The sequence below is a fragment of the Rattus norvegicus genome, chromosome 7, assembly GCF_036323735.1.
Source record: "Rattus norvegicus strain BN/NHsdMcwi chromosome 7, GRCr8, whole genome shotgun sequence".
In the NCBI taxonomy this organism is placed as follows: Eukaryota; Metazoa; Chordata; class Mammalia; order Rodentia; family Muridae; genus Rattus; species Rattus norvegicus.
In genome coordinates this window covers 91,342,591-91,357,131 of record NC_086025.1, presented here as the reverse complement: position 1 = coordinate 91,357,131, position 14,541 = coordinate 91,342,591, and the positions used below count along the sequence as shown (strand labels likewise).

At 43.3% G+C, this 14,541-nt stretch overlaps 1 protein-coding gene and 1 pseudogene across 5 annotated transcripts in view; one reads left to right on the top strand and one right to left on the bottom strand.

Annotated features, from left to right (window-relative positions):
* Window positions 1-14,541, bottom strand: part of Tbc1d31 (TBC1 domain family, member 31) — a 79,530-nt gene that overhangs the window by 39,303 nt on the left and 25,686 nt on the right. For 2 of the 5 annotated variants that reach the window (XM_039078789.2, NM_001134842.1), the window contains exons 3-4: window positions 11,545-11,660; window positions 7,697-7,875 (exon numbers count right to left, since the gene is read on the bottom strand). The exons of 1 other annotated variant lie outside the window; for it this stretch is intronic. In XM_039078789.2, coding sequence (XP_038934717.1) covers window positions 7,697-7,875; window positions 11,545-11,660 — 295 coding nt within the window. The remainder of the gene's footprint in view (window positions 1-7,696; window positions 7,876-11,544; window positions 11,661-14,541) is intronic. 2 more of the 5 variants (XM_063263256.1, XM_063263257.1) reach the window with 1 other exon arrangement.
* Rps27a-ps10 (ribosomal protein S27a, pseudogene 10) lies at window positions 12,870-13,407 on the top strand (annotated as a pseudogene).

Below are 14,541 nucleotides of genomic sequence, written 5' to 3'. Positions count from 1 at the left end.
TACACAGGAAGCCAGAGGGTTCCAGGCTAAGGCTTCCTTGCTCTTTCTCTAATTTTATCACCTTTCCCCCTTCCTGTTTTCTCTGCCGGTTCCACAGAACACTTAACCCTCTGAGGGCTGAACAGTTTAAAGTCCTGCTAAACACCCACACAGCCCACCTGGGACACATTTCCAAGATGAGCACCTTCAAGAGGCAAACACACCCAACTCAGCATCTTCTGGAACGTTGGGGAGGTATGCAGACTCACACCAAATACGAAACTCAGGCCGATCTGTGCCAGAGCTGAGGCTGTCCCATACCCAAATCCGTCCTGGAGAAAACTGGTCTTCCAGGAGTGCTCTCACTCCTAAGATCACAGGCTCGGAGGCCCACAGGAGGGACAAGCTCCAGTCAGAGACAGCAAGACCGAGTAACACGAGATAATCAGATGGTGAGAGGCAAGCACAAGACCCTAAGCAACAGAAACCAAGGGCACTTGGCAGCATCAGAGCCCAGTTCTCCCACCACAGCAAAACCTGGACACCCCAACACACCGGAAAAGCAAGATTTGGATTTAAAATCACATCTCATGATGATGATAGAGGACTTTAAGAAGGACATAAATAACTCCCTTAAAGAAATACAGGAGAACACAGGTAAACAAGTAGCAGCCCTTAAAGAGGAAACGCAAAAAATCCCTTAAAGAATTACAGAAAGAGGAACACTCCTCCATTGTTGGTGGGATTGCAGACTGGTACAACCACTATGGAAATCAGTCTGGAGGTTCCTCAGAAAATTGGACATTGCACTACCTGAGGACCCAGCTATACCACCCTTCTGGACATACACCCAAAAGATGCTCCAAGGACACATGCTCCACTATGTTCATAGCAGCCTTATTTATAATAGCCAGAAGCTGGAAAGAACCCAGATGCCCTTCAACAGAGGAATGGATACAGAAAATATGGTACATTTACACAATGGAGTACTACTTGGCTATCAAAAAGAATGACTTCATGAAATTCTTAGGCAAATGAATGGAACTAGAAAAATATCATCCAATCACAAAAGAACACACACAGTATGCACTTGCTGATAAGTGGATATTAGTCCAAAAGCTCAAATTACCCAAGCTACAATGCATAGACCACATAAAGCTCAAGAAAAAGGAAGACTAAAAAGTTCAGATGCTTCAATCCTTTTTAGAAGGGGGAGCAAAATACTCAGGGGAGGTAGAGGGTGGGAAGGACTTGGGAGGAAAGGAGGAAGGGGAAGGAGGAGAATTGGGGTGGGGAGGCAGAATCAGGTATGAGAGGTGACTGGGATAATATACAGAGGGTCAGGAATTTGAACAGAGGTGTGTAGCAATGGGGGATGGGGAACTGGGGGTTGCCACCAGTGTGTCCCAGATGCCAGGAAAGCAAGAGGCTCCCAGGACCCAATAGGGATGATATTAGCTGAAATGCCCAACTAAGGGGAGGGAGAACCTGTAGAGACCATATCCAGAGGTTAGGCAAGGTTCCCAGTTGAGGGATGGGGGTCACCCACCCTTCTCAAAATTTTAACCCAGAATTGCTGTCTAAAGGAAATACAGGGATAAAGTGTGGAGCAGAAACAGAAGGAAAGGCCATCCAGAGACTGCCCCACCTGGGGATCCATCCCATATACAGACACCAAATCCAGACACTATTGCAGATGCAAGGAAGCACTTACTGACAGGAGAGGCTCTGCCAGAGCCTTACTGATACACATGAGGATTCTTTTTGCTTTTGGTTTTTTTTTTTTTTTTTTAGGAGCTGGGGACCGAACCCAGGGCCTTGTGCTTGCTAGGCAAGAGCTCTACCACTGAGCTAAATCCCCAACCCCAAGGATTCTTGCTGCTAACCATTGGACTGGGCACAGGGACCCCAATGGAAGAGTTAGAGAAAGGTCTTAAGGAGCTGAAGGGGTTTGCAACCCCACAGGAAGAACATCAATATCAACCAACCAGACCTCCTGACCTCCCAAGGACTAAACCACCAACCAAAGAGTACACATGGATGGACCCATGGCTCCATCTACATATGTAGCAGAAGATGGCCTTGTCTGGCATCAAATAGGAGGAGAGGCCCTTGGTCCTGTAATGGCTGAATTCCCCAGTGTAATTATGCCAGGGTGTTGAGGTGGGAGTGGGGGGGGGAGCATTTCATAGAAGAAGGGGGAAGGAAGATGGGAGGGGGGAACCTGGAAAGGGGATAACATTTGAAATGTAAATACATAAAATATCCAATACAAATATATGTGATTAATAAAAAAAGGAGCAGGACTTCTCTGTGGGCAGAGTTTTGCGTGCAAATACTCTGTGTTTGAAAATAAGACAGAAGCAAAGTGGAGATGGCAGTGCACCCCTAGTCCCAGCACAGAGGCTGAGGCAGGAGAGGAAGTTCAGAACAGCCTGGGATAAAAATGAGAGCCCATTACACTACAAAACCAAAAGCAGAACAACAAAAGTCAAGGCTGGTAACTGTAACAAAGTGAAAGCCAGGTGAGTAATTAATTCACAGACACCCAAAGAGTGCTCTTGTATACAGACTGACTGGCAAGGACTTTCTTTATGAAACATTTTCTGACAGAGATCATAAAGTTTCTTCACAGAGAGATGAACAAAAGTCATCTCAATTACAAGGATCTATTCCTCAAGTCCTTACTGAGAAATGAAAATCTTATCACTCACCATCACAGCAACCAAGAGTTCCTAATTTGAAGAGGACAACTGGTTCACCTCTTGTTATTTAAGGAGCTCTAGACCAGTGGCAGCTGTGGTGGGGAGGGAAGGGGCTGAGTTAGGGGCGCACAAGGTGAGGCTCTCAACAACTGGCTTCTATCACTCCCTATTTTTGTTTTGTTAAGATGAGGGTCTCCCTAAGTTGCCCGGGTTGGCTTTGAAGTGAAAATTCCTCAGAGAATTGCCCGCCCCCCTCCGTGGGTAAAGGCACCTGCACCAATCTGACCACCCAAGTTCAATCCCTGGGACCACATGATGGAAGAAAAAACTGGCTTCTGAAAATTGTTCTCTGACCACATGGCATCCTTGTGTATGTGCACCTGCACACAATAAATGCATACAGAAACAAACTATTTTTAAAATATAGCATTATATTTAAAAAAGGTCCTCCTGCCTCAGCCTCTGGAGCAGCTGAGAGTACAGTGGGCATCACTGTGCATGGCTGATGTTTAGCATTGCTTCCAGACTGCAGACAAATGCAGTGGGAAGACATCCGGATGACAGTCAGTCCTTCAAAGGCACTTCAAGGGCCTAACACACGGCTCTGGGTTCATTTCCCACCCCGTCCCATCTCCTGAAAAGAACCAACACCACCAAGAACAACAAAAGACACTTTGAAATCAAAGATTTCCCTAACTGGCCATCACAGGAGTGGCAATGTTTGAGTCAGTGTCATTACCAACTGGAGAAGGTTCTGGAATGATGCATATTACAGGGTCTGACCCAGCAGCAGCGCATCCTTGAATACATGGGTGCTTTAGGTCTCAGTCAGCTCAGTTCAGATTAGGCCACCAGGCAAGCAAGGTCAGGTCAAACTTTGCCATAAACTGAGATAAGTCCTTCTGAGTTTTAATGTTAATAGACAATAAATACCTACAGCTCAAGAAAAATATTACTATCTTATTTTTAGAACACATTTTAAAGAATACATCTAGAGGCTCAGGGCGCAGCACAGTTGGTAGGGATCTTGCAGGAAGCCGTGGGTTCAAACTCCAACATGGCATAAACTGGGCATGATGGCACACACATGCCTTAGTCCCAGTACACAGGAGGCAGAGACAGGAAAATCAGAAATTCAAGACCATCATTAGCTACATAGTGAGTTCAAGGTCAGCCTGTGCTTCGTTAATTTTCCTCAGGCAGACCGATATGTAATGGATGGGTGGATGATAGGTGACAATTTCCCTAAGCACTGATAGGCCCTGCACACATTATCACAGTAAGTCTTGAAGTCATCACTTCGGTAGGTGCTGCTGCTGTTTGCCTCTTCCACTGGGTAAAATTCCTTGTGGAGAAGGTTACCAGGAACTGACTCAAGCCTTTAGACAACTTCTTACTTATAAGAAAGAGAGGACAGAAAAGAAGTTAAGCAGTCTTATTTTGAAGACTGGGTTACAGTTAGTTTCCATTTTAACACGGTGCGCAGAGGCAGAAACTATTTGGCTCTCCCCAAATTTTGCAAAGGCCAGGAGTAAAGAGCATTTCTATTTACTTACTTATTTCTGAGGCAGAGTCTCACTAGATAGCCCTGGTTGGCTTTCGGCTTGCAACTGGCTCTGCAGATCAGGCTGACCTTGCACTTGGCCTCCAGTGGCCTCCTAAGTGCTGAGACTGCTGCATATGCTGCATATCAGGCTACTTTACATTGATAAACAGGGCTGTATAGTTCTGGGTCTGTACTATATTTACATTTGTGCACATGTGTGTGTGCAAGCACATATGTGACAGCATACATATGGAGGTGAGAGGACAACTTGCAGGTCTCAATTCTCTTTTTCCAGCCTGTGGCTTCCAGGGATCGAATTCAGGTCAGCAAGCTTGCTGGTGAATGCCTTGACTTGTTGGGTCACCTTGTTGGTTTGCCCAATGGTCTTTTTTTTAATAGTTTGCTGGTAACTTACAGACTACAGTATTCTATTACTTTACAGTCTTTTTACAAATACACATCACAGCATGTTCACACACACACACACACACACACACACACATATATATGTATGTGTGTGTGTGTGTGTATATATATATATATATATATATATATATATATATATATATGTTGTATCCTCATGCTAAAATCTGGAGGTATTTGTACTGGCTGTGAGTGAGCAAGCAACGTCCTTACTGGGAGCCGTGGTAAGAGGAGCAGAGGCTTCCCCTCACTGTTCTGTGATCTTCTCCACAGAGGGCACAACTCACCGCACTTCTCTGTCTGCTTTGGGATTTAAAATTCAATTTAAGTGCTAAAGCAATTAAAGAGGAGCAGACCTACTAAGACATTTGGTCTATGTCCCTAACAAATACTTGGCTACAACTTCTATTTTCTTTTTAATTGTTAAAGAACTCTGGGATTTCCATGGAGAACATATGACAGATTTTTGGTTGACATGTATTAGTAGCTGCTCACACTAATAAGGAAGAGATTAAGGCAATACCACATTACAATACAGCCTAAATAAAGCAATCTCACTGGAGACACGGGTACTCCTGAAAACAGTAGTTAGCTAATCAGAGGGGAGAAGTAAACTCTGAAAACAAAATAAGTGAATATCTTGAAGGTACTATATTTATACATGGAATACTAATTAGTGGTTAAAAGGAACGAAACACATAAAACAGGGCTTATAGAAAGAGTATTACCAAATAGTTTACTTTATGAATTTTATGAGAGACAAACCAAACCACAGTAGAGAAGTATTAGAACTATCTATGAAAGGATATGACTACTGAGCAAGGGAGGGAAGCGATGCATACTGTGAAACTACGCACTGAGAAAGAACATAGAGAAATGTCATGAATTAAAGAGAATTCACTGTTGGTACTGTTGTGTGGAGGTTTTTAATCCATCCACATGGCTGCTCTGGCAAAGGATTACATGCAAAGACCTAGGTGTGTGACCCGGCTGGAATGCAGGCTGCCACATACCTTAAATCCCTCTGCTGAAAATATAGACACACCCTCAGTGCACACCTTCAATACCAAACCATGGCGCTAAGGTTAGTTTGAAGAAGGAAGCAGCCAAGTTTGAAACTGGTGTCAAATAGAGGGGCAGACAAAGGGATGAATCAGAGAAAGGCTTGACAGAATGAGTCAGAGACAGGATACTCCCAACCCCCATGAGAACAGACAGGTTGCGGATGAAGACAGAACAGACTAGAGAATGAGAAGGAGACAGAAGATCAGAAAGAAATTGCTAGTTTGTTTGAAGCCAAGCAGAGCAATTTAGTCAGAAGCTGAGTAAAGCCAGTTTGAATGAGACAGCTTGGAGAGTTCAGGCCTGCTGGCCAGTGTTCGGAAAGAGCTAGAATGGGTGAGTTTATTCAGCAGTAGGCCTCTGAGATGACAATTAAATCAGGTGAGTAAAAGCTACTTTTACATTGCTGGCTACGTCCAAGTAGACTTTCTGGTGTATTTCTGCATGCTATTTATCTAGTACAGCAAAAATGAACGCTAGTTTGCTTTTGAGCACGCCATCCTCCGTCTAACCTTCAGTTCACGTGTTGGCAGTCCCTCATAAGTGTTAATGGCGATCACTTGATGCACACTGATTGACTGCCTGCTTTCTGTTGGTTTCCCTCTGGATGCTTAGTTGGATGTATGTTACTTTTTGTCTTTTTTGGTCAATTTACTCCTTTGAAAAGTATGGCTTCATACTGTTCTTTTGCTTAGGGTTACCCAAGGTCATTTATGCTTCCATATGAATGCAAAAAGCATTTTGACTTCTTTAAGAGGACATGAAGCTGGGGCTGGGGACTTAGCTCAGCGGTAGAGCGCTTGCCTAGGAAGCGCAAGGCCCTGGGTTCAGTCCCCAGCTCCGAAAAAAAGAACCAAAAAGAGGACATGAAGTTGAGGTTTGGTGGTGGGAGAGTGAAACTAGGAGGTGTTGGGGGGAGTATAGGGGTACTTGTGATCAAAATATGTTGTTTGCATTTAAGAGATTCTTAAAGAATTAATGAAAAACATTTTTTAAAAATTGGTTTCACCACGAGATTTTATTCTCACGTTATCTTTTTCTCTAAGTTTAAGAAGCAAGTGGCGCACAAGGTCCTGGGTTCAGTCCCCAGCTCTGAAAAAAAGAAAAAAAAAAAAAAAAAAAAAGAAGCAAGTGGCCATTGCTACCAGCAAAAGTCACAAGACTTTTTTTGGTTAATTTTTGGTTAAGATCAGATAGTTCTGAACCCAATTAATGGAAAGTTCCTGGATTAGTTCAGTGACACAGTGTTGTACAGTCAGCTTTGCTCATTCCTATGTAATCGTGCTTCAATATAGACTCACCTTTAATGTGCTTTACATGTTAGAAAAAAATGAATCCACAACAAAAAGCGCATTTTCATCTCCTTTGCCAAAAAAAGAAAGTAAGAGAAGAAAAAGAAAAGGGAAGGGGTATGATGAAAATTTCTCAGGCAACAGTAAGGATCACCTCACATAGGTCACAAGTGTATGCATCTGCCACACTCAACTGACGTGTAGGCACTTTGATGTAAATTATTCTATTAACAAATACTTCAACCATGATCCACTAAATGCAGGCTAAGTACCTAAGTACAATGTTGCTTGCATTTAAACTTACTTTATAGTAACATGTATCAAATTCACAGTAGAGTAACACGTAGATGACAAGAACCCATGTTTACTAAGAAGTTCTTATAGATCTACTGCATGTTTAAAGTTGTTCATAGCAAAACTGGAAAACATCTTAAATGTTTTAGATGTTTTAATGTTAAGCCAAGACATCTTAAAGTCTGTGGTTACAGCAGTAAGCATTTCCCAGCTATAGTAATTTAAAAGTCTCAGTGTTCTGAGCATAGCCGTAAGCAACACTTAATCCCAACTACTTCGCCTGTGTTGTGCTGTGGGAACTCAGCTACTGAAGCTTCAACAATTCATGGCTAGTGTACTTCTCTGAATCCTGTGCCCAGGACTCCGGTGGGAGAAGCACAAGCCAGGGCGCTGACCTTCTGGATCCCCACGGACTGGCGGACGTTCAGCTTCCTTTTCCTCTGGAAGGTATCCAAGTCCCAGAGCTGAGCTGTATCAGAGGAAGTCGTAATGGCGTATCTCCCAGATGTGTGCACAGAAATGGAACGCACAGACGATTCATGTCCTCTCATCCAGCTAACCAGCTCCTTAGTGACTGTGGTAACAGTGAAATTGTAAACCATCACTCACCGATACACAAAACACTATATACACCATGCCTGGACTGATTCAGCTACTGGACATAAAGGGGTCATTGTGGCATCTGTTTGATCATCAGCAAAGGTGGCTAACATTTACCACGGGGAGAGTCGGTAACATACAACCATGTGAAGGTCAGGCGAGGCCTACTGAGAGCCTAAGGACAGCCTCAGTGGGGCACTAGGGCTTGAGTGTTACCACATGTGACAGTTTTATGTTGCAGAGTGGTATAGCTAGGCCTCTGTTTCTCAAGGGGTAGTTTGAGGATGTGATTCATACACTGAACGAGGGGAAGTGATTAGACGGGACTAATTTACATTGTTGTAACAATCCAGACAAGAACTAGGGGCTTAAACTTAAAAAACGGCAATGGAGAAAGGAGAAAGTTTAAAAGCTGTCAGTAATGGAGAAACAGCATCTATGCACTAAGCTTCTGGCTCCAGTGATCCTGGTTCAGCTACCCAAGCAGCCGGGTGCTGTGCCAAGTCACGTGGTAAGATGCAAAGAACAGCCTTAGCATGTCAGGAAGAAGGATAAATCTGATTTAAAGAACTGATACTGCCAGGCATCATGACTCGTACTTGGGAGGCTGAGGCAGGGGGATCACTATAAGCTTAAAATCATCTTGGGCAACATAGTAAATATGAGGCCAGCTCTGACCATACTTTATTTTTTTTTATTTCAAAAGATAAAGAAAGCCATATAGTAAACATTAAAATGGAATTTGGGGCAGGTGTGGTGGTATGGGTCTCTAATACTAGCACATGCATGGCAGGCTAAAGCAGAAAGGTTCTGAGTTTGAAGCCTGGGCTACACAGTCAATTCCAGGCCAGAGGCCGCACAGCAAAACTGTCTAAATAAGTAAACAAACAAACAAGTAAAGGTTTTGACTTTGAGGTAGTCATGTGCCTGTCTGTGTAAATAGAGAAAACAGAACGGTAGAGAAAATACCCAAACTATTCATGGTGATTAGCACTGGGTAACGGAATGGGACTTTTATCTTCAGGCATGTGTGAATGTTTCTAAGTTGTCTCTATTACATCACTCTTGTGATCCAAATTCTTCTAGAAAGATAGAAGTGAGGAGAGAAAGAAAGCACAAAGCGGTCAGATTGCCTCAGGGAATGGCAGCTTCCAAATACTAGCCTAATGTCTGCCATTACTCCGCATTCCTTCCTGACCCTCAGCAAAAGAGGGAGGGTAACACTGTTGCTTTTCTTAAGCTACATCTAAAGCACTACTTTTCAATTCATTATGCTGCCCTCTCAGCTTATGGTGGGGAAAAAAGCTCCTGTTTCATGAAGCCCGATTCTTTTTTCCCTGATGTTGAATAGAGAATTAAGAGCTGGCTATCTATGCTGCAGCTCTTTGTCTATGGGTGGAGCCTAGGAGACTGCTTCCTTCCGGGACAGCATGGCGTGGGGCATCACAGCTGGGGTCTTGTTCAGACAGCCACCTGTTGAAGTACATGTGTGTAGTAGCTTCTCTGTCATTCCGAGGAGACTCAATCGCAGAGACTTCCTGGTCAATTCCAAGTTTTAAGTGCTATCAGGAAGTAGGCCAGCCGGCCGAAGATGAAACAGTCAGGGAGACTTGCCACCTTGGAGAAGTCTTGCTATTGTGAGGTAGTGTTGCACTGTAGGGAGTAGCCGCTCAAACAGCTACTAATAGATGCTGTGAGGAAGCAGGAAATGGCCACAAATAGAAAGAAAGAGGTGAATAGGAAGTTGGCATTTAAGGATCTTAATGGAGTGTGCATTCAGTGAGAGTAGGCTATTAAAATATGGAGCTCAGACAGAACAAAATGGTGTCGTCCAAGGAAGCTAGTTGTAGGCATAGACAGACTTAATGTTTTAAAGAAAGAGTATTTGTCCCAGCAGGGTTGACTGGGTTTCTAGGCACTACTAAAGAAAAAATAACTATTTCTGCTTATTTGCAGGGAGAGTGCAGGATACAGATTCCAAGCTGAATTCTGGCTGCTTTGCTTTGCTTTATATAAATGTGGAACCCTGGTCAAATTATTTCACTGCCTTAGTTACCTCATCTGTAAAATGGTGGTAACAATTTACAGTGAGTTACTAGGATGAAAATCAATTAGTACTTAAGGTCAGGAAATAGTCCTTGGAAAAGAATAAATACAATATAATTATCTATTGTCACTATTATTGTTAACCATATTTATATCTTTCTGAATATTACATACTATCAATTATTTAGTAACAAAAAATACAATTAGTTTTTTTTCCTTTTCACTTGTGAGTGAAGAGTAAGAGGTTTAAACTATAGCTCTCCCGAATGTCAACTTAAAGAATATATGTAATATAGTATGAAATATGTGGTGTTTTTTTGTTTGAATTTAGAATACCTACATGTAGGATGTCATACAGGTGAAGGCAGGTACAAGACAGAATGAGGACTGTCATTGGACGAGAAAGAAGGATGGGCGGGAGAAAAAGTTTGAGGGAAGAGGAGAAGCTGTGGAGAGAACATGGAGGCGGATGTTAAGATTCCTCTCTGCACATTTACAGGTTGTTATGAATGTTCTTAAGGGATGGACGTGTACAGGGCTTTGTGTGTCTAAGTGGGCAATTATACCTTATCCATTGGGTCAGAGGTTATTGGGTTGTGTGTTCTTTCAAACGGCGATTTAAGTTTAAGAGAGTATGTGGTGGTGGAGACATTGGGCCGCCACAGAATTGGGATGTGTATGTCTGGCATGGTGGCAGCCTGCCTCAGGAACTGGATGGGCAGAGAGATTGTTGCCAGTCTCAGAGAGAGGCCATCAGCAGTGTGATATGGGATGGAGCAAAGCGGGTGAGAGGCTTTGCTGACTGAGATGAAGATATCTACCAGATACCTTGGGGCACTGCGGTGCTGGATCTGGTGGGGGTAAAAGACAGCTGACTTTTATAATTTTACAGCAACACCTGCAGAGTATGGAATTTGGCCTCGAAAGAGAGGTGCCATATTTGCACTCAGGGGAAGAATTCTTTAATCCTGGGGTTTCCCACATGGTAGGAATATCTTTACTATTCAGTTGTTCCTTAGCTACAAACAAATGGCTTCTACAGGGACTCAAAACGGGGACTGGTCTCACCAGCAATGCTAACAGACTGGACATCATGATGGCAGGAGGACTTTAGACAATACTTCAACTCTGGTGCTAACGGGGTGAGTGATGTTACAGTGTACACAAAAGCAGTAATTCAATTAACTATCTGCACGCTACAGCCTCAATCAAACTTGACATGAAAGCTTGAGAGACGCTTCTACCTCAGCAATAACCAGCATCTCAGCATGTGTGCGGGAGGGATTCACCACTCAAGACATAGGAGCACCCTTCTATAAGTCTCCCAGACCCTATGCAACTCTCTCATTGGCTGGCTCATATGTATGTATGTATGTATGTATGTATGTATGTATGTATGTATGTATACACACACACACACACACACACACACACACACTATATTAAGGCTGTAGTCAGTCACAGGTCCAATGCTTTTGTAAGTTCTGTGAGCAGTCTTGAACAGACTGCTCCTGAGACTTATAGACTGGGGAGGGCCTTGCAGTCTGCTGGGCTATTTTTTAGTCTGCTTCAGAAGACAAACAGGAGGACTTCTTACCTGTATCAAAACATTTAATAGAATAATCAGCTAATGCCACAAGGAACTCAGACTTCCTACGAAGATTAAAGGCCAGAGCTGTGCATGCTTGTGCTGTTCGCTGAACAAGATTAAACCTATTAAGAAACAGCTGCGTTAGTATCAGAAAGTCTACCAGTGATCATAAACTTTACAGTGGTGAAGTTCTCAGAGGGGAAAAAGAGACCTAGATAATCGTGGGCCAAAACCAGACAGAAGGTCTAAGAGACCCCCTGTGACTAATGAGAGCATTCCTACCACAGGCAAAATGTCAGGACTACGATAACCTCTCAGGAGTCATGCTAAGGGGCTGGATTCACTTCCTCAACTGGGAAGTCACTGTTAAGTTTTGGTTAATTTTTGTTAATAATTTGTTAATTGGGAAGCCACTGCTAAGTTTCTGTTATTCAGCATAGCAGAATTACAATTGCCCATGTCTTTTAGGAAGATGCTTCTGGAAGCTAAGACAACTGACAGATGGAGGGACAGAGAGGACAAGGTGGCTGTTGTGAAAGCTACTAGAGAAGCCCTTGCCCAGAGCTACAGGTACACACGAGATGTGCAGGACGGGCTGTGTTAAGCCCAGAGACACGGGTACACATGAGGACGCGCAGGACCAGCTGTGTCAAGCCCAGAGAGACCCGGCATGCATTAAACACAGGGCAAGAGAAAGAATAGGAGTTTCTCCAGTGTTAAATGATGATCAAAGTAAGAGGCCTAACAGGGCTGGGGGGTGAACTTGGGAGGACTGGGAACTAAATGTGATTGGGGTACGTTATGTGAAATGTCCAAATAATCAATGAAAATTGTATGTTAAAAAAAAAAGGCTAGGAAGCTTAAGAGTTTGTTGTGATAAAATGTGTGGGGAGTTCTTAAGAAAGCTTGACATGTAACTACATTTTCATTTACAAAACATTAAGCTTCTGTGCTTAGGAGAAAGGGCACAAGCTTGAGGATAGGGAATCTTAAATCTTATCTTAAAGATGTTAAGTTCTGGGCTGGAGAGATGGCTCAGTGGTTAAGAACACTGACTGCTCTTCCAGAGGTCCTGAGTTCAAATCCCAGCAACCACATGATAGCTCACAACCATCTGTAATGAGATCTGATGCCCTCTTCTGGTGTGTCTGAAGACAGCTACAGTGTACTTATATATAATAAATAAAAAAATCTTAAAAAAAAAAAAAGGGGGGGGGGTTGGGGATTTAGCTCAGTGGTAGAGCGCTTGCCTAGCAAGCGCAAGGCCCTGGGTTCGGTCCCCAGCTCCGAAACAAAACAAAACAAACAAACAAAAAAAAGATGTTAAGTTCTCCTTTCCGATCTGCCATCATGGGTGGAGCAGCCGACACAACACAGATTTTTGTGAAGACCCTTACAGGAAAGACCATCACGCTCGAGGCTGAACCCTCGGACACTATAGAAAATGTGTAGGCCAAGATCCAGGATGAGGAAGGTGTTCCTCCTGGTCAGCAGAGGCTGGTCTTTGCTGGTAAGCGGCTGGAAGATGGCCGTACTTTGTCTGACTACAACATTCAACAGGAGTCCACGTTCCATCTCGTGCTGAGACGTCGTGGTGGTGATCAGAAAAGGCAGAAGTCTTACCCCACCCCCAAGAAGGGTAAGCATAGGAGGAAGAAGGTCAAGTTGGTGGTGCTGAAATACTATAAGGGATGAAAATGGCAAAACCAGCCGACTTCGTCATAAATGTCCTTCTGATGAGTGTGGTGCGGGAGTTGTCATGGGTAGCCACTCTGACAGGCATTACTGTGGCAAGTGTTGTCTGACCTACTGCTTCAGCAAGCCAGAAGACAAGGAGTTGTGTATGAGTTAAGAAAAAGAAGGAACTGAAAAAAAAAAAGATGTTAAGTTCAAGGCCCCTATACAACATTCAGATCTATGGGATCCAAAAGATACTACACAGGCCATTTATGTCCTACACAGGCCATATATGTCATTTTAAACTTTCTAGGAGCTATGTTATAGTAAAGAAAAAGATAAAATTAATTTTAATATCCAAATCCTATTTCAATGTTTAATCAAATATTCCATTTTCCTTTCATACTAAGTCTTTGGTGTATATTTTAGCATTACACCTACAATGTATCTGGTCACCTTTTAAAGGCTCAAGAGATGTAAGCGGCTAGTAGCTACTGGAGAACTCAGCAGAGTAATTCTAGAAGCCAAATCTCAGTTAATAGAACACACATGACACCCGGTCACATAATGCCCAAGACTCCGCTGGTGATGAGATTATTAAAGAGAGCACTTGGAATAAGTAATAAATAAATAAGAGCACAGGAGGACGCAATCCCAGAGCAGGTGTCTGAGCAACACCAAGCATGGGGGCCGACACTGGAAGGAGCCAGCAAAGCAAGGGATGACACAGTCAGAGAGGTAGGGACAAACAGCAGAGTTTTAACTCGAAGCCTGAGGGAGAAGGGGAGATGGAATCATTCAGTGTTTCACTATACAACAAACTGAAAAGAGACCCTTGTGCTGGACATAGAAAGGACTGAAAGGGCTCCATGGGAGGAGTGCGGGGGTGGGGGAGAGGCTGCTGAGATGGCTCAGCAGTTAAAGAGCACTGGCCGCTCTTCCAGAGGTCCTGAGCTCAATTCCCAGTAACCACATGGTGGCTCACAATCATCTACAGGGGGAATCTAATGCCTTCTAAAGGCAGGTGGATGTATATGCAGAGAGCCCTCACATTAAATAAATAAAATTAAAAAGAATCATATCTGGTATCAGGACCCTGTGCTTACTGCTTAGTTAATGTTTACCCTTAAAACACACTTTGGTCTAAGGATTATTTTGAGCTGAAAACAATCAAGGGACCTATACAAACAAAGTTCTATGCTTTTCTAGTATTGATCTGTCTGGTCTACATAAATCTGAATAAACTTACAAGGGTGTCCCTCCTCCCCTGACTATCACAAAGGACAAAGGTCAATTAAAAGGTAGCCCCTTATCATCTTGGGGAAG